This window comes from Oppia nitens, unplaced genomic scaffold (genome assembly GCF_028296485.1).
Source record: "Oppia nitens isolate AA-2021 unplaced genomic scaffold, nextdenovo-longstitch-racon4-pilon3 scaffold4_pilon_pilon_pilon, whole genome shotgun sequence".
NCBI classification, from domain to species: Eukaryota; Metazoa; Arthropoda; class Arachnida; order Sarcoptiformes; family Oppiidae; genus Oppia; species Oppia nitens.
The window spans coordinates 4,960,304-4,987,938 of NW_026533232.1; the positions used below are offsets into that span (position 1 = coordinate 4,960,304).

Sequence of the window (27,635 nt, forward strand, 5' to 3'; positions counted from 1 at the left end):
TTTATAGATAATTAATAATAAATAAATTAAATTAATAGTTAAGACTACGGTAACAAAATAAAAATAAATTAAAAATAATAGTTTGAATAATTTAACTTTGAATATCAATTAAATTAATCAAATATATTATATTTTCTTGAGAACCGTTGCCAAACCCTTTTTGACTAAAACTGGAGGAATGGATATATTCTGTAGTTTGACATCCGTAGGAATGTATGGTATTGTGAAAGCAAAAGCATACTTTGTGTCCATCAATAGTGTCGTATTTGGTCCTAATTATTAAATTTAATCAATCATTAGTATCATTAAAACTATATTACGGTAATTAAAACTAATAAATCATTACAAACCTTCACTCTTTCTTTGTTCAATCAAATGTTTTTGAACCTGTTTTATGAAATTACTTGAAATCCTTTCTTCATCTCCAGCCGTATAGAGATTAAGAATTTTGATGATTTGTGACGAACTAATGGAAAAACATTTTTAAAGATAATTATAATATAACTATAAAATGATAATTTGTTTAATAATACCTAAGTTTGTTACACATCTCGACAATGGTTTGAATGTGTTCTTGACTTTTGCGGGTCTGTAACAGTTTGGTCGCCTGAATGATTGGTTCCAACTTTTCCACGCATTCGTTCCATTTAGGGATCTGTTGTTCTCTACACCACTGCTCTAAAGACGACAAATTAAACCTTATTTGCATCGCTTTATTCCAGTGACACAAGTCTTTGCGTAGCAATAGATTGTTCAGAGAACTCGAACACATGAAATAAAAGAGTTGTTTAAAAATCTGATGAATGATATCGCCATCAATGACATGAAGCAAAAGTATACGATTCAAGTATGAAAGCTATTGTCAATAATCAATAAAATAATAATTAAGTAATTATTCATTTCTTTTAAAATTAATTAATAATCACTTCTTTAATTAGTGTTTCAATCGGTTTTTCAGTTGGAGAGGGAGAAAGTGTTGAATCGGTGTCACCGCTAACACTACCAGACCTTTGAATTGAAGTTTGCGAATACATTCCCGAAGAAGCGAGTCCTTCGTACTCAAGAATGGCTGGAACTATAAGACTTTGGATTCTTTCTTCACATTGTTTAATAACTCCTACAAATAAATGACAATTTGTTAGTGTTTTTGTTAGAAATTAATTTTTAAAAATTTAGCCAAACCTTGATGTATCCAAATGGCGATATCGCTAAACATCTGTCTGTATTCACTTAAGTCGAAATTCTTGAGCGACTCATCGAACTCACCAAATGGTTCTTCGCCTGTCATTCAAAAGATTTTTATTCTTATTCGTTATAATTGTTTAAAAGTAAATTACAATTACCTGAAAATTGTTTTAAACAAGTGATCAGTTTAACAGTATTGGAAAGCCATAAAACAAGTGTTTCCACATTTGTATTCCTTTTAATTGTGCGCTTAAGTGATAAAATTGTATTATTCATGAAACTCCTGACCATAATATCATCGTTATTGTAATCACTGTAACGGATGCACATGAATAGGATATATGAAGGAATATGGGGTTGAAATTTAAGAGCAACACTGGGCTCCAAATCTGTATTATTTAAAAAATTAATTTGTAATTAACACAACAAACTGCAAATTAAAAGTTATCTAATTGTATGATATATACCTTGAATTAAAATTTTAAGTAAAAGCGCTTCATTTTGTTGCTTATATTCAAACATTCCCATATAATTTGCATTTTGTAAATCATTTGATTTAACACTTTCTAACTCATCCTCTTCTATATTAATATATAAATATATATAAAATTAGCGTTAATTATCTAAAATAAAGTAATAAATGATTTTTGATACCGTTATCGATGATCTTCCGTCTCATTAAATCCATTTTCATATTTTTGTTTTCCAGAAGCAATTTCTCGCATTTCTCCTTTAAAACGGTGTTCTCCTGTTTGAAACGCGTCACCAAATTTTCGGCGCCATTTCCACTGATATTTTCGTTATTAATACCAATCAATTGCTGTTGTCTGTTGTTATCAGTCGTTAATGAATTCATTTCGTTTCTATTAATATTTAAAATTAGTTAAAAAAAAATTTCTTAAAACTATAGTACAAAATATATACTTAGTTTGACTTAATGTTTGTTTAGTTTCTTCGAGTTCTCCCTCCAGTTGTTTGATTATAGCTTTGAATGCAGAAATGAGTTCGCTTTCGGAACTATTGTTTAAATTGATAAAATTAATTTCAATTATGTTATTATAAAATATAAAGATAAGACCTATACCCGGGATCTTTTATGTTAGATTCTTGCGAGAGGACAATAGTCTTTAAGTTAGTCCTCTCTTCCTTAAACCTTTCCAATTCAATCTGCATTTGAGCGCATTGTTGTGCTAGAAGTGAAGCTCCTCTTTCATTATCTTCTAAATCAGCCGAACTTGCGATCAATTCTCTCATTTCTTGGTTTTCTTGTTTGCATTTTGCGGACTCCTGTTCTAATTCACTGCATCTCATCATTAAAGAAACGGTCGATATATCTAAAAAAAATATTAACATTAAAATAAAAGACAATTAATATAAGATTCAATACATACCAGGACTCCGATCGTCTTCATCTTCACCTCTAATACCGCTTTGATATTTATCTTCGAGAGCCATATATTTGCGAAGTAATTGTTGTCGGGAAGCCTTTTCATTCTCTCTTTCATCAATTAAAGATTTCTTTTCTTTTTCAAATTTAGTCAAAAGTAGTTTCTCTTTTTCGCGGACGGCATCTTCGATAAGTTTTGGATCAAATTCTTGTTTTATTTTGGCAGTATTTGTCAATAAATGATTAATAGTTGTTTTATGTTTCTGTATTTCATTGACTAACTTTCCATTATTATTCTTCGCGTCTGTCATTTCCTGTTCTAATGTCTGGAACTCCAATTCCTTTTGTTTCAAATCATTCTTCAAGTTCTTGATATCCATTTCTAATTTTGTAAATTGATTCTTATATTCAGAGATGTCATTATCATTTTGTATGAGAGCTTTCCTTTCATTAAACAATTCGTCCACTTTTTGTTGTAATTCAATGATCTTTAACTCCAAACCTTTGTTGAGATTAGTCACGTGTTCAACACTTCGGGCTTCAATTCGCAATTTCTTGAGTTCTTTCTTAGCAAAGTATCTGCGAATTACTGACTGAACAATAATAATGCGTTTAATTGTCTTTCTATAATCAGTTCTCGTAGTAAATCCTCTCCAATATCTTTGTATAGTAATGGCCGCAAGATTTTCACGAATAATATTAAATCGTTTTCGAGCTAATAATCCGCGACAATAGGATTGAATACCAATTGTGGCTCTCTTTAACTTCAAATATTTGTTACGTGCAGTCCATGAGCGCCATTTTGTCTGAATAATAGTGGCGGCTTTTGTTTGTTTTAAGTGTATGAACAGTCTTCTTGCAAGAAAACCTCTGGCATAACATTGCAGTTTCATTACAGTAAATCTAATCTTCAAATATCGGCGCCTCATTAGCCAACCCCTAAGCATTCGTTGTATAAGAATAGCGCATTCCTTTAATTTTTGACTTCTGATGCGCTCAAGTAGAGCGACCTGTGCTGATCGGAAGAATATCTTTGTTTTGCCGAATTGGTATAATTGTTGTGCTTGTGGTTGAGTATCACCGCTTATGTGTGCAAACACTTTCTCTTCATAAACAATTTTGACAATATCTTCACAAAGAGTTCTGATTTCATTGGAAGTGCTGGAACCGGCTCTAACCAATTTTCTTGGGGCTGCTTTTGGCGTCTGTCCAGTAACTGGCTTTTGAATATTTTTAGATTTTCGGTGGGCACCAACTCTAAGGACACGATATCTATTGGCAAAATCTGGATAACTCCATCTCGAAGGAAATCCATTGGAACTAATTCTTATAGTTTCTAATACACCACAAGCTCTTAACTGTTGAACAGCTCTAATATTATTAAACTCGAAGGCAGCCTTATTGTCATTTGGTTTAATACATCTAACATAATGCGGTTCAGTGGCATTTAAAGTCTTCATCAAAGCAAATAATGAGTCGCGAAATTGTGAGCCAACAGTTGCTTTCGCCTGTTTTTGCTGTTTTTGTTGCGATTGTTGAGGAGTTATCTTAACTCTTCCACCAGATTTCTGTAATGGTTCACTGGATAAGCCATCATTAAAAAGAATGTCAACAACAGCTGATCTCTTGAGTAAATCAATTTGTTCTTCCATAATGGTATCTTTATTTTTCTCCAAAAAACCTAAAATAATTATATTAAACATAATTTTATTAATATTCAACAAAATTCAATAGTATTTTGCAAACCTTCAACATTGTAAATAACAGTATCTGCAAAATGTTGAATAATAAATGAATTTTTTGATCCAAATTTAGGTTTTTGAAAAACATCTCCAATAGTAAGTTGAGAGTAAAGCTTTGCGGCCCACGTTTCGTCGGAACCTGAGTTATAAAAATGAAATTTTAGATTTAAATCAATGAAATTAATAAATCACTCAATCAAACAAACCTTTTGGCATTTTGCACTCTTCGTCGAGAAGACATAAGACACCAATGGGTTTTGACTCAATTAAGTCAATCACCGGTTGATTGTCTGTAAAAGTTATGAATTGCCAATCAATACCCTCTCGAACATACTCTTCTTGTTCTAATTTAAAGACGTGTTGATTGAATTGTTGCTGAAGGACTTCATTTGCATAATTAATGCAAAACTGTTCAAAACTATTGATCTCGAAGTGTTCAAATCCATATATATCAAGAACACCAATGAAGTGATAATTGATTGTTGAATTAGTTGGTCCCAAAGCTTTATTAATAAGGCTAACAATCCATGAAAATAGAGTTTCGTAAACATATTTCAATAGAGCGTCCCTTCCGTTTTGGGCTTCCTCTGCAGTGAAAGTTTTTGTAATGATTTCTCCTCTCACTCCGGTCTTCAATAATCTATGAGTTAACCATTGTTTTGTAGCCAATGGATCCAAATCTGTTTATACATACAATAATATTATTATTAATTTTATTGTTTTACCGATATTTAAATAAATTTTGTTTTAAAATCTAAAATTATAATAATTTTCTTAAATACATTTTATAAAGATTTAAAAAATAATTTTTAATTTTATAATCTCATTTAGTAAAATAATAAGTTTATTCTTATATTCTTAATTTTATTTTTAAAAAAAATATTTTCTTTAATTTATAAATAAATATATATCAATGTATAAATTAGTTATTTATCTATATGTAAAATCATTATCGGTAACTGTAAAACTATCCAATGGATACTACTTTAATATACAGTATATGAATAGAGTATTGTAGAAGTACTAAGATATTCAACTTAAAAATTTTATGTTAAACAATAAACAATTAACAGTTTCCAGTATTTATTATTTTTATATGATTATGATATTTGATGTTAAAAATAATAAAAACAAACCTAAAAGTTGACAAAATATTTCTAAATGATGTTCTGATTGTTGTTCAATACAACATTTTTCATCATCAATACGAGTGAACTGAATGTTGCCCCCGTGTAATACCGATGCAATTACATTAAATATGAGATTTTGTTGTTTTTCGGTAAATCCTAAACAATGCATGGCCTCAACAAATCTGGTCATATCATCATATTGTGTCGGCTCTATTTGACCCAAATATATAAACTCTGTTTCGTAATCCAAACTAAAAATAATTTCAATTAGTTTTTGATTCAAAATACTTATAAATATAAATACTTGAGATGTTTTAGATTGTTTTGTTGAGCATAAGTACACATTTGATAAAATATATGAAAATTGCGTTCGCCTTCACTTTGTCGGCTAACTCTTGACTTCTCCAGAAGGTATGTCCTCATATTACCACCAGTTATGGCTCGACTTTGATTATCAAATAAAATTTGTATGTATTTTCCAAAACGAGATGAGTTATCATTTCTTGTAGTCTTAGCATTTCCAATCGCTTCCATTATAGGATTACTGGCCAACACTCTGTTCTCAATATTGGACGAATCGGTACCAGCAATGGACGCAAAATATCTCATCGCAAACTTTGCCGAAACAGTTTTACCTATTTATATATCAATCTATATGTAATATAATTTAATATTAAAATACTGTTTAATACCTGCACCACTCTCTCCGCTGACAATAATAGATTGGTTGGTATCATCCCTTTCCAACTTAGAGTAGGCGTCCTCAGAGACAGCATAGATATGAGGATCCAATTGTGCGGATCCCTGAGATTTGTGATACGTTTGAATAGTTTCTTCTCCATAAATATCGAGATCACAAAATGGATTGATAGCCACTAAGACAATACCACACCACGTGTATATCGCTGACTGATCCAGAAACCGGACTCGAAGATTGTGTAACACTATTTAAAATATTATGTTTAAAATTCAATTTATTAATTATAATATTATGTTTGGTTTAAGACAAATGTGTATAATGACAGACCCGCCGGTTCGTGAAGATATGAAAGACTTGTCAGATCATTGGCACCGATCAATATGTCAGGATTTCGCAGCGGTGGTAATGATGACAAATCTTTTATTTGTAAACTTATTTCCTAAATATCAAATCAACTATTAATGAATGTCTTAATATATAACATCTGTTTGATGGCAAACCTGTAGGTCTTCATCCTCGACAATCAGACTTTTGTCCGATTGATTGAAATTGATTTTAATGGTAACGCATTGCCAAACTTCGGTCGTATGTTTAGTCCATATTTTGGATCCCTTTATAATCAGATATTTTAGTTTGTAATTCAATCGTTTGATTATCATTTAAGACAAACCTTTGTATATAACTCAGGAAACACTGAATTCATTTTTAAAAAATATTATTATTTTATTAAATCACTAAATAATCATAAAGTCATGTCTTTAATCAAAATAATAACAAATAGTTTATTAAATTTGATAAACAATTATATTAATTGATACAATAATTAATATCAAAATATCATATATTCCTATATTGAATATCACATTCAAATATTTCAATACATTTTTTAAAAGTTATACTTAAAAAGGAAATTCACTTTTTATATAAAAAAATATATAGTTTTGTCGCAAAAAAATATCAATTAATAATGAATTCAAATAATGATTAATTATTTTAGATAATTAATTAATTAAAATTTATCACTTTTTATAACTAATAATTATATTATAACATTTTGAATGTAAATATGGGAATGTATTGATGTATTTGATTAATATATTGATAATAAATAATATAAATAATTAACAGATTGTTTGATTAACTCAAATCAAGTGACAACACCTCATAATATATTGTATTAATAACTAATTGAAACATAACTTTATATTAAGACAACATTTGGTGAATTGAATTCAATGTTTTTGATTAATACATATAATTAGTCATATGTTTGCAATTATTAAGTGTTAACACAATTATTAGTCAATCATATTATATATTATTATATTAATTGATTTGTATTTAAATAACATATGATATGACATAATGTTGTGTTTGATTCACACAGTTGTCTGAATCACAACCAAAACAAACACTTGCAGTGAGTATTGGCTTACAGTCTGTAGTCATCAATGATGTTATCATTTAAGACATAATGTAAACACAAATACATTTAAATCCTAACCATCGCTACAATCGGGTCTCAAATGATGACAGAGTTTGGCTTTAAATGGCATTCAATGCATACGTTAATCAATGCTTTAAATAAATTATAATATTTAGTCATTTATATGTTATAATAATAATTGATTTCAATTTTATACATTTTATTTTGAAAATAATAAAATTGTTTATAAAAAATAACTTTATTTTAATATTTAATTCATTAATAATTGAATTACAGTTTACTTTGTTTTTTAATTGAATTAATTCTTGAGTTGATATGACTTAAAATCAGTTTATTATTAACCGATTCAACAACTGATGGTTTATGGCATCAAATACGAGGTCTTACAGCATATAATCGATTGTCATAAACAATGGATGGATGGTATGTGTCGACCATTATTACGATACAAACCAATTGATGATTGTTTGCAAATTAATTGACATTTATTTCAAATATTATGACAGAAAATGAATAAAATATTGCATTTTTATAACAATCAATAGACAACATTAATATTACAATACAGTATAATCCATACTTTAATAAAAAATGATATAAATTTATAATACAATTAAAAAAACAATAATTTATAATAAATTGTTAACAAACTTATTAAAAAAGTTTTGATACATAAAAATAAAACACATTGTTGACAAATATTTTACTAATTTTAAGGAAAATATTGGTAAATCTATATTTTAAATCAATAATTTCACATATGATGGCAAATATTTGTTAACAATGCCTTTTTGGTAATTTTGTTTCAAAAACAATTTCGTGTTATAATAAATATAATGATTTCATGAATATGTTATATAAATACATAATTATATATATACTTTACATATAGTGTATACTGAATAATAAATTCAATTATTTACTCGGATTCTTACAATTTATTTGAAAATCAATGTTATCGATGCATATAATTATTACAAGTAATACAGTATTAAATATATTAAAATTTAAAATTTATTTTTTAATGAGTTATAAAAGATAATAAATACAATTAAATTAAATTAATGTATATTTATACAAATGTATAATAAAATGTGATTAATACAAAATAGTCTTAATATGGTTTTATGGTTTAGTTTTAAATGTGAATCATTTAATCTGGAAATTAGTTAAATAGTAATACTTTTGTGTTAAAAACCTTTGTTTGAACTCTAGAACAATATTTTGACATTTAATTATAAATATATGAAATAATTTAATAAATAAAAACTTGTTTATAGTGTAAGTATATTTGAAAATTAATTACTTAATAATTTATTTGAGTCTTTGTTAAAAAATGTCAACAAATATAAAGAAAGCAAATGTGATGATAATATAGTATAAGTTAAGTCACTTTATATATTTCATTTGGCCTTAAATGTGACAAAATGTCACAAACATTGGTTACTATTGTCTTTTACTGCCAGTGAAAGACCCCCCAAATCACACATTACTTATACAGGGATTTCAGTTGAATGGGTTTGAACTGAATATGATGTGTCAGTAAAGTACTAAACGTACTATTATTTAGACAAAGACTTACTTTTGTTAAATTAGTTTAGAAATATTTGTTGAAATATCTACAATAGTGTTAATTATTTTAATTAAATGTTTTGATATTTGATAATATAGTTAATTATAATAAAGTTTGTTAAATGTATTAAAGAGATGTAAATTCATGGTTGAGCGCACTGGGGAACTACCCCCCAGGCCCTGCCCATGCCCTCCTTTTGTCCCATAGGACACGGCGAGGAGTTAGTTCCGCAAACATATATCAAATAATGATTAAATCAATCATTAGTTAATGACAATTAATAATATTACTTACAATCCTATCAAACATTATTATATCCAATCGCTTAATAAATAATTATTGCAATCATTAATGTTTATAAAAAATAAAAATCTTCTTATTTTATAAATTGCTTAAATTTCATCAAATGAATAGCTATGAAAATCGTTGCATAAAATGTTTTAAAAATATTATAAATAGTTTGAGAGATAGCCGTAATAAACGACTTGAAAATAATGGCTTTTTATCTTTAAAATTGTTATATATTTTTCCTATAGAAACATATCTTATTTAAAGAGCACTTATATATTCTCTAAGAAATTCATATTTTAAACATTATATAGTAGTATAACATTATATATTTTATACAATATATATACAGTATAAAAGTATCATTGATAAGCAATAACCTCTATTTTATTGATCCATTATTTGGTGAATTTGCGCAAAACTCTAAATCTTTATAAAACAGCACAAAGTTTGCACATTAAAGCTGTTTTGTATATGATTTCAAACTTCATGGCATTAGTCATATAAATGGTTAAAATTGTAGTACAATATTAATCATTGTTTTTAGTTGCAATACAGTAGCAATTTTCAATTAAATATTAAACACAAAATTAATAAAAAAAATAAATGATACTAAATGAGAAATTCAAAATTTAGAAATAAATATATCATTTAATAAAAAATTTACTTATTATAAATTAATATCACACTCATATTATTTACAAATATTAATGATAATACATATAATGAGATACATATTTTGTACTTATGAAATATTCAATTCAATTATCATAGTTAATACAAACTCAATATCAAATTGCTTAATTACAATAAATTTAATATATCACTTATATAAAAATTAATAATAAAAAATATTAACATTATAAAACTATCTAAAATAAAGTAATCAAAAAATGTTTTATTAATTCTACAAATAATGAACAATAATATCTAATTAGTTTACTTTGTATTAAATCTAATAATAACAGCAAATCAATAGATAATATGCTGTATTGAGTTGAATAAACTTTGAGTATAATGTTATATAACATTTGCATATACTTGAGCATTGGTAGTGACATTGGACTAGTAGTGGACATATGGACTGTAAGAGTTGTAAGCAGTTGTTGTCAAGAGATCATCTAATAGTCATTAATGGTTGCAATTGCAGACACACACACACAATCTCTCTCTCTCTCACCACTCACTCACTCTCTCATGAATATACGTTTTCAGACGACGGAAGTGAGAAATGTCGATAAGTAATGAACTCTTCGGGATCGGGAACTTGACTCTTAAGTGGGCGTCTCTTCTTTGAGCGGTACTTATAGACAATAACTAATACACACACTGTTATCATTAGTATGATTACTACTAAGACAACAATAGAGGCTATTATTTGTATTGTTGAAAGTGATATAACATCTCTCTTAGACAAAGTGCGTACCTATTTGTGAACACAATAATACAGATAGTGTTTACAATCATGTAATCAAAGTTTAATAAGTTTGGGCAAAGCATTTGATAAAACTGTTCCCACTTTAATGTTTCCTCTATTATAAGTTATCATTAGTTTGTATTATAGGCTTATTATAAAATGTTATCATCACTTACTTGTGAGCACTTTCTATTAGCAGCAAAATATTGAGAAGCATTCAAATGGTTAACATTGATTAACATGGGTTTCATAGAGCTATGTATGTCTTGTGTGTGATATTTGCCATTTGCCTGAACGCAAAACATGTACCAGTTTTCTGGCATCAGATCCCTAATGTCAAGTTGTCTTTGTGATGGACCCAATAGTTTGAGTGCCATCGGAGTGATGTTATTGGCTAAGTTAGAGTAATGCTCGAGAGTAAAACCATCGACAAGTGTGTCGTTATGTACTTCCCATTTGATACTGACTTGAGTTGAGTCCAATTTACTTATTTTCATCACAGATATTATAGGAACGGGACAGAAGTCACCAACACTTAGACTCAATAGTGAGTTATGTTTGAGTGATTGTGGTTCAGAGCATAACATATCCTGTCTATCATCCAAAGCAAGCAATCGGGAGTGAGTTTCAAGCCATTCATAGATCGATAATAGTCTACAATCACAGTGGAAGGGGTTGTTATCGAGATATAGGGACTGCAGTTGAGTATTATGTTTGAAAAGCTGTGAGTCTATAGCTTTTAATTGATTGAATGATAAATCAAGTGTTAATAAGTACTGCAAAGTGTCAAATGTGTTCATCTCTATTGATTCAATGGAGTTGTGTTGCATAAACACCACTGAAAGACTGGAACAGTTGACAAACGTCTTATTCGTTAGTTTTGACAATTTATTATGCGATACAAACACTTCTCTAATACCAATCAGATTCAGTAATGCCATTGATTTTAATTCATTATTACTTAAGTCTATACTTCGCAAGGCTTTCATGTTATTCAAGTCAATACCAGTTAATTCATTGAAACTTAAGTCTAGAGTCTCTAAATCCAAGAGATGTCCAAAAATAGATGAATCGCTTAAATCAGTTAATCTATTGTTAGCTACTGAAAGGCTAACTAATTTAGGAGTAGTTTTAAATGATAGGGAATCCAAACGCTTGATTCGGTTAGAGTGTAGATCTAGACTCCTAAGGGATAACAATCGGGTGGACCCGTCGTCCGGTAATTCAGTTATTCGGTTTGATTGCAGTTTTAATGATACGAGTGCTTTGAGGCGACGGATGGCTTGTAAGGGGAAGCGGTCTATCAGGTTGTTAGTCAATACCAACTCTATTAATGTCTTTTCCAGACCTCTCAATGAAAACTCTAATAAACTATTGATTTCATTTGACTGTAGGTTTAGACTGACCAGAGGTAACCCATAGAAAGCATATGCATCTACTTCTTCAATCTTATTTGATCCCAAGTCTAAAGCTGTCAAACTCTTCAGTATAGAAAGCGCTGTCTTTGGGATTCTTTTCAGTTTACTATTTACTAAACTTAATGTCTTAAGACTTGTTTCTAAACCTTCAAATGACTCGACCGACACATTCACCAGAGATGACAATGAGATATACATCTGTTCTATGGTTGAAAAATTATCAAATAGTTTGTCAGGCAATGCATCCAATGATTCATTAATGGAATGTACGCTAAAAGACTTAATCGGTAGTGAAATCAATAGTTTTAAGTCATCTCTTATCTCTTTATATGAAGTTATTTTGCAGTCTATAAGAAATGCGTCGTCCAATGGATAGCACGAGCACTGAGACTCTCGGCCTAAAACATGACATCCATTGGTTTCATTGGCTATCAATGGTAAGGCTTTTCTATCATCACTTGAATTGACTGAATCTATGGACTCAATATCTGCAACAGATATGCTTTCAGATAAAACAAGAGCTTTTGATACAAACGGTTTGTATTGTATTTGGGAAGTGTTGGCACTGTTGCCGCTCTGCCAATCATTGGCTTTATTTATAGGTGTCTGTCCTGACTGCCACTCCACACATAAGACTAGATAATTGGTTAGCAAAACAATTGCCAAAGAGCTTAACGATAATGACAGTGACTGCCAACACAACCGAGTCATTTGACATCAATTGACTTCATTTCACTACTCATTCATAGCATTTCTGTTAAGAAAAATTAATAATAAACTAATCAATACTTATAACTATTCAACCAATAGTGAGACCCCCTCTTCAGGGGGACATCGGGTCGATCATTGCATAGCAGTTGGATAGCAATCATATCAACCAATGTATTATTGATCATCATTTTGAACGCCATTTTAAGGTCAGTCAACAAAAAAAGGACATCAAATGCAAGCTTTATATCATTGAAAACCAGACAAACCAGTCATACGTGTCATACCAGACATACCACACCATTGCAGTCAAGAGAAAACTCTTTCACATAACTGTGCCATTCATTGGCTATTATAACACAATTACTGTAAAATCAAATAATACTCATTTCAATCACTACTCTAATGTAATAATAAATAATAATATAATTAAAAATAAATCAATTCATTAACAAAAATACATTGAATTAAATTACATTACATTCAAACATACAAACACTGGATCTCAACAAATACTCTGACAGTACTCACCATTTAGTTGTCATTAAAGACATTGCCATTCAAGACATGGCTTCAAATAGTAAACACTTTGTCCACCAAATGGACACCAAATCAATGGATCAATCAATTGGTTATAAACTAAGTGCGCAGTTATGACACAAATAATAATAACAACGAAAACATCAAAACCAATGCAAACATTGACTACAGTTTTAGACCCAAACTCTACGCAGTTTTCTTCAAACACTCGCTTATATAGACTGACAACATATGACGTCATCAAACATAACATCCAATCGTATGACTATTACATTGAAGACGCAGTCAAACACACATAATATTGACATACATTACATACATATATAGTAGGGATCGGAAAATTCCATCCATCGTTTTAATTACCAAAAGTACCACATTTTCCCGGGAATTCATAGTCAATCTATTTCATTGCGCTATCACTTATTCAAATATAAACAACAAATTTATGAAAAATATGTAATTTTTGATACTATTTATTGTAAAATATAAAATATAATTCCTTTCTAACAATGATAGGGGAGTGAAAATAAAATATATATCATATTTTCCGAGAAAATTGGAGGCATTTTATTAGGAAATATCCCTCCTTTGGAAAGTTGCCGAACCCTACATACATATAGAGTCAGTGAATAAGGAATGCATTGTAAAAATAAAACAACAAAAAAGCCTTAAAACGTTTAAATGGCGTTCAAATGGATTTCAAAATTGAAATGATTTTAAAAATAGAAAAATCATTGAAAAAAATGCCAAAAATATGTAAATCTATTCATAGTATTGAATATATATTTTTAGACATTAGTCTACTATTTGTGTGATTTTAAGTGTATATTGAGTTTGCGTTCAATTTGTTTGCACTGTTGTGTCAAATGAGTGTTCGATAAGACATTCCTATGAAATGTAATGAATATTTGAAAAACAATTTAATGTATGAAATGCTATGAATAGTAAAGACAGATAAATATATCACTTGTATTGCATTACATATACAGTAGTCAAGTATTGAAGACTATTGTATACTATTGTATGTATAGTCCAATCAAATTGTTTGTTGTTTATATCGATCACAACATTCACTACATTAGCGATCAATACGTATGACTGTATATAATATAACTGTTGACAAACATTACTAAATATAGTCAACATTTAATTATTATTTATTTTTATACAATTATTTTTTTAAAAAAAATATTTATTTAATAAACAATTGAGTTTTGATTTCAAATAACAAACAAATGTTTGAATAAATAAAAAATGAAGGAAATTGACGACAATTATTGGGTCAATAGTATAGTTTAGGTCATCACTGTTGCCATACATTCAAACAATTGACTGTTTTCTACATTTAATTATATAATTATATAAGTATTATATGATATATAGTATACTATTATTTAATATAATGATTAATATTTACAATCATATTAGTAATTGTCTAAATTAATAACTATTTATATTAATCTAATTAAAATAGTATTAATATTAAATACAGAAATACATTATTGTAAACATATTATTATTTTTTGTTAATGTTATGTACGGACTGACTCCTCTTTTAAATGTATTGTTAGTTTTAATATAATATATAATTTTATGTATTTAATTAAATTAACAATTTGTTACCAAAATATACTGATAACTAAAATTTATTAATGATTTTGTTTGGATTTCAAAAAAATAATTATCATTTTTAAAGTACACAAAACAATAACAAACAAACATTTATCATATTTTAAGTTTAAATTTTTAACGTAAAAAAGTTATATTGTTTGCTAATTTATATATATATAATATTTCTATATATTAATATTTATGTTTAATATTTCTATAACACTAACTGTTAATATACAGTACTTACTACAGTACTATATAATAAATAATAAGTTAATTACAATTTATAATATACATATATTTTTAGTATGTAAATATATAAAAGTTATTTTACTTAAACTAATAATAAATAGTTATAAATAAATTGAAAATACTTTCCCATAATTTAAACTTTCCTAGAATATCGGTATCAATCAAATAACCCCTCCAAACCCTTTTATCACATTTTATAACCCAAAAATATGCTTTTAAAATATTGTTTCACACAAACACAATACACTATCAATATATACACAAAAAGATAGATTTACTAGAAATAGACCTCCCATTGAAATGTGGGTCAAACTGACCTATCAATGGTAAGGCATACAATACTATACACACAAACACTATATAAATGTGGGTCAAAACTGATCCAGGACAGTCCAGTTGGTACAGTCAAAAACATTGTATACATTAAGACATTATAATCAGTCTATGCTTATAGACAATAGTTTATGAAAATTGTATACTTTATCTATGCTTATAGATATCATTTAATTTTAATGTTCACAAAAATGTATTTTTCTTAAATAAGTTTTAAAATAAAGTTTTAATCAAATTATACACTAATCGACTGCAATTGATTTTTAAGTTTCATTTAAACTAATCATACAAACCATAGCCTATCCAATTCACGGCACGACACTAGTCGGCAGGATAGTAATCCCGATCCCATTAATGAATTTAAAAGTTATATCAAGTGTTAGTATTATTATTATTGTGTTAACTACAAGTTGCATAGTAAGCGCCGGTATCTTCAGCAAACTCTACAGTATTGGTAAAAAACTAGTTGTGCCCACTGTTACCGTCGACTTGACAATCAGATCGGCAGAAGAAATAGTGAAAGTGTTGAACAAAAGTGAAAAACCAATTGACGACCAAACAATCGCCGCAATCATCGCTTTATTGAAAAATGGCACCAAAGAGAAGCAAACGCCGAACAGCACAACCAACACCAACACCACAAGTAGATAATCTCATCACAACATCAATAAGACAACCACCGCCTGACACTGATCAACCAACCGATGCCAGGACTCGTCCCGAACAACCATTTGTGGACATTGATGACTCGTCCGACACGGAAATCTACGACACATCGCATCTCAAGACATCTAACAGTAAGCCTAAAATTCAGGTTTATAAGGGTTCAGGAGATAAAATCTCAATAGAAAACTGGTTAAAACGCTACGAAATGCTAGCAAAATACTATAAATGGTCTGACAATGATAGAGCTATACTATTGGGTAATCATCTCGAAGATGATGCACTCAATTGGTATATCGAAAATTTCGATAATCAAAGCTATGAATCTATTAAAAGTAAACTATTGTACAGATTCGGTATAGAATCTATTGAACCAATTGTTGAATTTGTTAACTTAAAATACAATGTAAGCCAAGGCATTAAAGAGTACTTTGAAGCAAAGCGACGCTTAGGTGTAGCGGCAAAACTAACCGAAAGCCAAATGATTCCTCTTATGATTCATAATTTACACCCAAAAATGGTTGAATGTTTTACTGCTGTAAAACCTCAAACATTTGCAAATTTTTACGAAATTGCCAAAACTTCTGAAAATAATTTAAAGCGATTCCAAACAGTTCCGAAACCAAATTATGTGTCAAACAAACCTAACGCTAAGCAAAAATATGAGCCAAACTCGAATAAAACCAAACGTAAGCCTCAATCTCCTTGTTTTATATGTGAAAAACTAGGGTTTAAAGGTCGGTATCACTGGTCAAATGATTGCCGAAACAAAGGCAAACCTAATAATACAAACATAACAGATGCTAAAAACATTAATAATACCGAAATTAGTAACTCTGAGTCTATCGAAAATGATATAAACTCTATTCATTTAAACTAATTAAGAGACTTAATCATACAAACCTAATCAAAATTTACGCTATTATTAATACAAAAATATTTCAAATTATTTTTGATCCCGGAGCTAATGTTAGCATCATTAGTGATACAATAGTAAAACAATTAAAACTTTCATACATTAATCAAATAACTCAATTTAAAACAATTAATAACTCAAATATTTGCTTAGGTCTCGTTAAAATCACACTAACAATAGGCTCAATCATACATGAATGTACAGTATATGTAATACAAAATTCAAATCATAATTTTTTATTAGGATTAGACTTAATTAATAAATTTAATTTACATATGAATTTAAAATATCAAATAATACAAACCATAGTAAACGGTAATATGACTCAAACAGATGAGATCATATCAAACTACAGCGATATTAATAAATTTAACACTAAAAATATTGATATAAATTATTATCAAAAAAATAATACAAACAATAATTTCAATTATTTTAATAAATATCACATAAATACAAATGAGGTGCTTATCTCAAATAATCTTAATAGTGATCAACAAAACGAATTGCATGCAATATTAAACAAATATTCACATATATTTTCAAATGATAAATATGACATAGGATTAATAAACACCGAAAAATGCACTATTAATATAACAAACAATGTACCCATAAATTTACGGCCATATCGGTGCTCACCGATAGATCAAAAAGTAATTGACGAACAAATCGAAAAACTTTTAGAAAAGGGATTGATTAGGAAAAGTGTCAGTCCTTATAGTTTTCCTATTACTCTCGCCTATAAAAGAGATGAGGGAACAAAAAGCCGGCTAACTATTGATTATAGGAAACTAAATAAGCTAACAATTCCCGACAATTTCCCATTCCCGTTATTTAGCGATATTGTTGATAAACTAATAAATTGTGAATATTTTACTACACTAGATATAACTAGTGGTTTTTGGCACGTTAGGGTTGACCAAAAAGACATTCATAAGACAGCCTTTGTCACTACTAACCAACACTACGAGTGGTTATCAATGCCATTCGGTTTTAGAAACTCTCCGATGATATTTCAGAGAGTTATCCAAAATATACTAATAAAGCATAACCTAAATAATTTTGCGCACAATTATTTAGATGATATTATCATACATTCAATGACATTAACAGAACATTTACAACATTTAGATATGTCTCTTAAAGCATTACAAAGTGAAAACATTAAACTAAAATTAACAAAATGTAAATTTGCTCAAAATAAGGTCAAGTACCTGGGTCATTACATTAGTAAAAATAAATACATGCCAATTAATGACAATTTAATTGCAATAAACAATTTTCCTAAACCTAATACAATAAAACAATTACAACAATTTTTAGGAAAAATTAATTTTTATCATAAATTCATACCAAATGCATGCAAACAACTCAACCCATTATACAGTTTACTCAAAAAAGAAAATAAATTCATTTGGGATCAGACTTGTGAGCAATCATTCAATTGGGTTAAAACATATTTAACTAACAAACCAGTACTAGCTATCTATGATCCAAACAAAGAGTGTATACTCTATACAGACGCCAGCAAAATATGAACCGGAGCTGTACTCAAGCAAATGCAAATTAACGGAAAACTTCACCCGATAGGTTACTTTTCCAGAAAACTACTCAATTATCAAAAAAATTATAATGTTTCAGAGCTCGAATGCCTAGCATTAGTCCAATCGCTTGACTATTGGCACCATTACCTCTATGGCAATAAAGTAATAGTTTACTCAGACCATAACCCATTGAAATGGTTAAACTCAATAAAAAAACCTTCAACACGACTATTCAATTGGGCTCTAAGGATAGGTCAATATAATCCTGATGTCAGGTATATTACCGGTAAAACAAATATCGGAGCCGACCTATTGAGTAGGAACCCAGTATTGGAAGGCAATGACAAATACAGTACAACTAAGTTTCTCAATCTATTAGAGTTATCGAATAGTTGCCAATCATTACCGATAAATGTAATAAATATCGATGAGATTATTAAATATCAAATCCAATTAAATAATATTATACCAAAACATTGTATATTGGAAAACAATATAATAATTAGACAAAAAGCGGATACTAAACGTATATACATACCTGATCCGTTAATACCTAAGCTATTAAACAATATTCACATAAATTATGGTCATATTGGCGCTCATGCAATGACACAATTGGTTTGCAGTGCTTATTATTTTAAAAATATACATAATTGTATTATTGATTATTTAAATAAATGCTTAGTTTGCCAATCAAATAAAATAAATAAAAAACAAAAGTTAGGATCTCTGTCCCAAATAGGACCGGCACAGCAACCATTTGACATCATATCAATTGATACAGTCGGTGGTTTAGCCGGGTATAACTCTAAAAAACAATATATACATGTTGCTATAGATAACTTTAGTCGCTTTTTATGGACAGCCGCTTCAAGTACTCAAAGTGCTAAGGATTTTATCCAATTAATAAAAAATGTTTGCCAAACATATACACCTAAATTAATTCTAGCCGACAGGTATACTGGTATAAAAAGTAATGAATTTTGCAATTATCTAGAAAAACAAAAAATAAAAATTATGTTCATTACTACTAACTGTCCGCAATCTAATGGGTTGTGTGAACGGATGAACCAAACCTTAGTTACCAGACTTCGGTGTAAAATTAATGACAACAATCAGCATAATTGTTGGCCAAAACTACTTAATCAATGTACACACGAATACAATAATACAATACACTCAGTAACACAATATACACCTAATTATTTGTTATTTGGGGTAAAACCCTTTGACCACTATATGTATGGATCCGATATTACTGTGGAAAAAGCCCGAGAAATAGCATTAAAAAATTCATCTAATAGTCATCTAATTAACAAATTATATTACGATAAATATCATAACCCTTTCGAATTTAAAGTAGGAGATCAAGTATTAGTTGATTACAAAAATAACATTTCCCGTAAAAAGTTAGATCCACTAATGTGTGGGCCATACAAAGTGGTGAAAAAATTATCAAATATTTCTTATGTACTAAATTGTGGTAAAAAGGGTAAGAGTACCGATATCTATCATATTTCTAAACTTAGGCCATACATACCCGAAGGAATATCATAAAAGCCGGGGATGTAAATATATAAAAGTTATTTTACTTAAACTAATAATAAATAGTTATAAATAAATTGAAAATACTTTCCCATAATTTAAACTTTCCTAGAATATCGGTATCAATCAAATAACCCCTCCAAACCCTTTTATCACATTTTATAACCCAAAAATATGCTTTTAAAATATTGTTTCACACAAACACAATACACTATCAATATATACACAAAAAGATAGATTTACTAGAAATAGACCTCCCATTGAAATGTGGGTCAAACTGACCTATCAATGGTAAGGCATACAATACTATACACACAAACACTATATAAATGTGGGTCAAAACTGATCCAGGACAGTCCAGTTGGTACAGTCAAAAACATTGTATACATTAAGACATTATAATCAGTCTATGCTTATAGACAATAGTTTATGAAAATTGTATACTTTATCTATGCTTATAGATATCATTTAATTTTAATGTTCACAAAAATGTATTTTTCTTAAATAAGTTTTAAAATAAAGTTTTAATCAAATTATACACTAATCGACTGCAATTGATTTTTAAGTTTCATTTAAACTAATCATACAAACCATAGCCTATCCAATTCACGGCACGACAAGTAATTGAGTTAATTGACTATTTTGTAACTTACAAAATAGTCAATTAACTCAATTATTGGTATATTTAATGAAAAATTGTCAATAAATTAATTAGACATTAAAAATACAACAATAGTTATGCCATCAATATTGTATCAAATTAATCAAGTTTCAATTGTAGTTATATTAAATAACTAAATTAATTCATACATTTTAATTATTAAATACACTTATTTTTATTATTAGATATTATTTTAGAAATTATTTATTATTGCAATAATATGTGAAAAAGTAACACTTAATAAAGTCATGTAATATTAGTTAAAGACATTTATAAAACACTATCATATAGTAAATTGTTTAATATATACAAACAATTTATTTCTGGTATTAAAAATATTTATTTTAATTTATATATTTTTCTATTTTTTAATACATCTTTAACTTTAACTTTAATGCCTCCTTAGCTCGTTAGAAAGGAAAATATATTTCTACAATAAATAATATCAAAACTTGATTTTTTTGCATAAAATTTAATTGAAATATTTAAAAATAAATTAGAATTTAATGAATTAAGTAATACTAATTAACAATAACACTCAAAATATAGTTTAATACAACATTTGTTTTTCAAATCTTATAATAAAATTCGTTGTCTATGATTCAATAGGTGGTAGCAAAAGGAAATAGATTCCCTGGGAATTCCCAGTGAGCAGAAAAAAGTGAACTTTTGGAATATAAGACGAGGGAGGGAATTTTCCCGAACCATAATTATAATATAAATAATATATAGTATTCTAGTCTATTGTATTATATAAATTCGAAATCTTATATTTACTAAAACAGCTATTATTATTGAATACGATTAATAATATATCAGAATCTAACAAATTTTTAATGATATATTTATTATACTGTATTTGTAATATTAGTTGAATTAAGATAAGAGATCCCTTTAGGGAGTAATGAATGTAAATTTTTAGTTAAAAAAATTATTGCATAATTAGATATACTGTATATATATATATATCAAGTTTAAAATTAAACTAATAATTAATTATAACGATAATTGAATTGCATTTAATGAGGTGTAGATTGAAATACAATGACTAATAGCTCATCAAATATATCCTTTTGTATGAATACATTACATTGAAAAGAAAATACCGAATTACCTAACATTATATAACACAATGTATTAATTTATATAAATAATGTTAATTTATATACAGTTGAGTTTAATTATAGTCTTAAACTATTGATATAAATATAATAGTGTCTAATAAGTAATTGATATGCTTAAACATTTTTATAAAATAGCATATTTAATCGACAATAATTTTGTTGAGTTTTTTTTATAAAGATTTCAATTGACTCGATTGGTATTATTTTTAAAAAAAAAAATTATTAGTGATTTGAGTATAATTTGTTTTTAATTCTTAGCGTAATTAATAGTGAAATGTAATGATTAATGACATAAATTTAATACCAGTTAAAGTATATTTTATCTATCTAAAGTTACATAATTTTATTATAAACAATTAATTAATTATACCGTATATCGCAATACATAAGTTATGTAACATAACTATACAAGAAAATACGGTAAGTGTGATGTACTGTACTTTTCAAACATTGTACAGTATTATACAGAACTTACATAAAATGTCATTAATCATTTGAAACAATAAGCAAAATATGAATATATATATATATATATAAATTTATATAAATAAATGTATACATATACAGTATTATTATAAAAATGAATAATCATTTTCTGTATAAGTTATATACGGTATATAAGTATAACTGGCAGTCGATTAAAAAGAATTTGTATAATATTAAATATTAAATATATATAATTTATAAATTGAACTAGCTTATTTATAACTAACAAATATGCTAGATTAGTATAGATTATATGGTATACATATATTATATTTTAAGCAGAATATCAAATTGCAAGACAATAACATTTTATTACATATATTTTTTTAGTAGTTTATATAATTTGACATACAATACAATTTTTTATAACAATTTTTCATTTTTTACAAAACATTAATAATGGTTTGATTAATAATAAACAATACATAATTAGTTATTATATTAATATACTATAGTTGTATATTTTGATAAGTGCTAATAAAAATAATAATTTTTATTTATTGTTTGTTAAGTTGTCTGATGTCTTGTAATGACAAGTCGATGACTGATGATATGGTTCACGAGACATGAAGTCAGTGTTTGCTTGAGTCAATCGATCGGATTGTAACTGCATATTAGGCGCACCCGTAGGTACAACCATCTGGTCGTATTCAACGACTTTTATTCTGCAATTCATTTGAAATTATAATTTAATAGACTGTATATACACTGTGTATTCACTAGTAGTGTGATATGTTTGAGACATTAAAATACAAACCCAAAGCATTTGAGAACAATAGATTTAATCCAGGGATATATTTTGAATTCAGTGATTCCGGGAAATAATCCGGGATTTACAGCTCCCATGTAATACCAGAGCAGTAAGAGTGCTATAAATGATGATAAAGCATATCCCCATTGAACCAAAAACATTATAACCACTTTAATTATGGCACCAAATATTATAATCCATCGGTTTATAAGACATGAATACCAAATATTTTGTTTCCCTTTGATTTCATTTGGATCTACTTTTAACTCGTGAGCCATAGAACTATCAGTGCTATCATAGGACTCATCAGCACTACTGGTGCCACTCTGATCATGTAATAGTTCTCTTTGTGGATCAGGTGTGTGATCTATAGATGACGACCTACTGCTGCTCTGACTGCTTATCTGTCGTTTTACTTTAATATGTTTTGTTTGAACTCTTTCAGGAAACAGTTTGTCCAAATCGTTACTCTATTTATTGACAATATTTTTTAAATAAATATATATATATTTAATATCTTTGATAAATACTTTAACTGATCCATAGTCTGAATGCTTTGATTTTTTACTTTTGTCAAATGTAGGACTTGTACAATAAGCCGATGCCATAAATCTAGATTCTCTATGAATTTGTATATCAAAAGTCATAGCCAGCGAAAAATATGCGTACTCTACGGTTGCATAAGTCATTAGGTATGGTATGGTGACAATTGGCGCCAACATATTGATGTTACCAATCATTATAAATACCAGAGTGACCAATGAAAATAGTATTAAAGCATAGATTGGTACTATATATATATAATACATAAATATAAATAATAATATAATAATAATACATAATATATAAATAATAGTTTACACTCAAATATTCTTTAATAAAAAACATGCCTTTATTAGGTCCGCGTCCAATGCCTAAACATTTAAAAGGTATTATGTTTTCATTAGCAATATTCTGTATAATACGTGGTGTGGCATACAATGAGCCTAAACTATAAGATAATGACGATATATAGAGTCCAAGTAATAGGAATATTCCGACTGATGAAGCCTTTTGTGCGATTGTATAGTCAGTGAGTAGGGATGACCGGACACATGTGGCTATAAATAATTAAATACATACTATTATATAATGTAAATTCTAGCTATACATTAAATTGCAAGTATACACACCTCCCAATCCCAATACAAATGCCAAATATAATAAAATACAAGTTCCGATTGCACTGAAAGTTCCTATTGGTATACTATTGTTAGGCTTATAGAGATCTCCACTCATATTAATACCGGCCATAACACCCGTAACCGCGGGAAAGAAAACTCCAAATACATTGAATAAACTTAATTTTGGTTTGTCTTTATTTGGTTCCCAATTTTCTTTAATATTGTCAATACTAAAACCAATGACACCATTACCTTTATAATTGATATTTAATTAAAATTTTGTTCAATAAAATAATATGAAATAATTAATACTTGGATCATATCTGATCATAACTCCAATGATAAAATCAATGGCAGAAAGAAATAGAAAAAATAAGAGAATAAATTGCAAACGGATAACCCATTTGACGCCCAATATGTTGATAACCATTAACAGTAGTACCAGAGCGGCACCGATACCTCTTTCAATCCAAATTTCATCATTTTTCAAGAATTGAGAAAATGTTTCGGCAAAACCCATAACATGTAGAGCACAGGAAACGGCCTATTCATTGAAATTAATTGATTATATTTTACGTATTTTTATAAACAATTTATCATAATTTGAATTTGATATATAAATATTTTATAATTTCTAACTTTGAAAATCAATATTACAAAAAAAGATTATTAATTTTTTTTAATATTATTTGTTTACTATTATATTATTATATAAAATATTAGAACAAATATCGATACTATTTTAATATAATTACTATAATTGATTTTTAAAATTATTTTTTATAGTTAAAAAGTTATTATTTTATATAATGGAATTTACATAACAAATCACTTATAGCTATTTGTTTATAATTTTGTTTATACTATTTTAATTAAATTAAGTCATATATTAATAATAAGTTATGTAATATAATTTCTAGTCAAACAATATCACTATTTATACCTTTTAAATCATTTAAATAAATTGTTAAATTGTATGAAAAATGACATACGTGTCCAAAGCTGTATATAATACTGACTGACCCACCAATTCTAGATCCGAGAACATTTGATATCAAGACGTGGACATTACCGCTGCCGTGTCTCTCAAATATGCCAATAGCGGCCAATGCGGCCAATGAACAGATGAAAACACTGCTTAATATTATTAATATTGAATAACCAATGCCAGCATTTCCCTAAATTTTTATTTTACGCTATAATTAATGTCAGTTAAGTAAAGTTTTTAAAAATTAAATAATCTCAACTTTCAGTCAAATTAATAAATTATATTATATTTTTAAATTATTATTAAAACTCTTAATCTAATCTAATTTGATTCAATTTAATTATATTAATATTAATTCTTATAATGATGACTTGTGTTGTAAGGATTATTATAAAAACATTTATTATCTTATAAAAATATAAAATATATTTAGTTGACAATAGCCTAGCATTGCCAAACTAAATTCTGGTAAGATCTTAAATTAAAAAATAATGTTATATAATTTTGCTATTTTATAGTAAATAGCTTAACATTCAACATTGAATTCATATATCATAATTTATAACTATGACCTGAATACCAATTTTTTAAACTTTGTCGGCCATTTTGACCACATGTTGATTATGAAATCGGACATTACATTATCAGACAATCCTATTTTACTAAATATTTCTATATATTATATGTCCAATAATTCATATTTAATCAAAAATTAAAAAATGCAATACAATATACCGGTAGTATAATAAAATATTTATTATATTATATTATATATTTGATGCATACAATTTACAATATACTATACAATAGCTATGTACAGTACAATAATACAATTAAATATAGTACTACTGTATATAACTTATATTAATACAGTATATTAAGAGTAAACTATACTAATAGAATAATTACAATATTATTATTGATATACTGATTATTGTTTATATAAATAATTTACATATACATAGAATTTGTAATACATATACTGTTTTGCATTTTTATATTTTGTAGTGCAAATATAGTAATTAAAAATAAATTATATGATAATTAGCATTTATATTTATATTAATACAAGAATATAAATTAATTATAAACAAAATAGCAATTTTTTAGTTAAGCAATGATATATTCATATTAAAATTCCTAATTACTCTAAATTATCTATTTATTTATATTATTATAAATTACTCTATACTATAAATATATTCAATATTATTAAATAATTTAAAAAAAACTTAATCAATGTACTACATTGTATTTTGAAAAGAATATAATTATAAAATAAAATCTTATTATTTAAAAATAATCCAAATTTTCTGTTCTTAAAATTTGGTTTTGATTTCAGCAAAACATATAGAAATATATTTAAATAATTTATATGATATATCACGACCATATGTTAGCTGTTTTTTGAAGTATAAATTATGAATTGAATGGTTGTTTTTGACATATTAATCGATTACTTACCACAAGCCAACCGGCCCTCAAAAAAGTGATTACACCAAACAAATGTATGACACATGAGGTATAGACTCCATCCCAGGTTCCAAATAATATGGGCTTTGAGAGGAAAAAATTTGATTTCCACCACTGCTTATCAAACTTATCCTTTTATTTGAAACACCAATATTTGATTAAAAGCTAATTATATTTGATTGACTGTCAGTTAGTTATAATAACCTGATTCTCAAGAAACAGTTCATTGCTTCTTAAGTCTTGCACCAGATGTGTGGTATCGGTGCCGGAGTCTAATGCTGTCCTTTGTTGATAGGATTCATTTGTGTCTAAACCATAATGAGCCCAATCTATTGGTTTAGCTGATGAATTGGATGACTCTTTATTATTTGACATCTTTACTATTCATACTAAACACTAAATACAAGTCAACTGACAATCAACTGATAGCTAACCCGATATCAACAAACATTTAGTAAAGTCAACCATATGTTAGAATTCATTTCTTTCTAAGCAAAGAATATTCTGCAAAAAACCATTACATTGTCGTCAAATGCAAACTACTCTATATTTAAGTAACAGTTAATATTAAATGATGTTAAATAACA

General features: G+C 27.5%; 3 protein-coding genes across 6 annotated transcripts; all 3 read right to left on the bottom strand.

The window, feature by feature from the left end:
- Positions 1–104: 104 nt before the first annotated feature.
- LOC128960615 (unconventional myosin-Va-like) lies at positions 105–6,857 on the bottom strand. Its single transcript, XM_054306737.1, has 19 exons — positions 6,815–6,857; positions 6,645–6,755; positions 6,472–6,583; positions 6,137–6,388; positions 5,749–6,079; positions 5,451–5,695; positions 4,521–4,994; positions 4,319–4,453; positions 2,577–4,253; positions 2,270–2,519; positions 2,110–2,202; positions 1,840–2,048; positions 1,653–1,766; positions 1,344–1,574; positions 1,183–1,281; positions 927–1,117; positions 534–856; positions 351–466; positions 105–272 (listed from the first exon to the last, which is right to left on the bottom strand). The coding sequence occupies exons 1-19, from the start codon at positions 6,845–6,847 to the stop codon at positions 127–129; spliced, it is 5,142 nt and encodes a 1,713-aa protein (XP_054162712.1). The 5' UTR covers positions 6,848–6,857; the 3' UTR covers positions 105–126.
- A 3,410-nt stretch (positions 6,858–10,267) lies between these two features.
- LOC128960552 (carboxypeptidase N subunit 2-like) lies at positions 10,268–13,754 on the bottom strand. 4 transcript variants are annotated; one of them, XM_054306668.1, is made up of 3 exons: positions 12,823–12,942; positions 11,046–12,775; positions 10,268–10,878 (listed from the first exon to the last, which is right to left on the bottom strand). In XM_054306668.1, exons 1-3 carry the CDS (start codon positions 12,872–12,874, stop codon positions 10,648–10,650), a joined length of 2,013 nt encoding a protein of 670 aa, XP_054162643.1. In that variant the 5' UTR covers positions 12,875–12,942; the 3' UTR covers positions 10,268–10,647. The 4 variants fall into 4 exon arrangements, with proteins under 4 accessions (XP_054162643.1, XP_054162642.1, XP_054162641.1 ...); XM_054306667.1 differs by adding an exon at positions 13,527–13,754 and having other exon boundaries at positions 10,269–10,878; positions 11,046–13,041; XM_054306666.1 differs by adding an exon at positions 13,527–13,754 and having other exon boundaries at positions 10,269–10,878; positions 11,046–13,361.
- A 9,412-nt stretch (positions 13,755–23,166) lies between these two features.
- LOC128960280 (solute carrier family 12 member 8-like) lies at positions 23,167–27,582 on the bottom strand. The gene is made up of 9 exons (XM_054306353.1): positions 27,253–27,582; positions 27,040–27,180; positions 25,580–25,765; positions 24,900–25,131; positions 24,597–24,839; positions 24,315–24,524; positions 23,955–24,214; positions 23,431–23,894; positions 23,167–23,338 (listed from the first exon to the last, which is right to left on the bottom strand). The coding sequence occupies exons 1-9, from the start codon at positions 27,421–27,423 to the stop codon at positions 23,167–23,169; spliced, it is 2,079 nt and encodes a 692-aa protein (XP_054162328.1). The 5' UTR covers positions 27,424–27,582.
- Between the last annotated feature and the right edge of the window lie 53 nt (positions 27,583–27,635).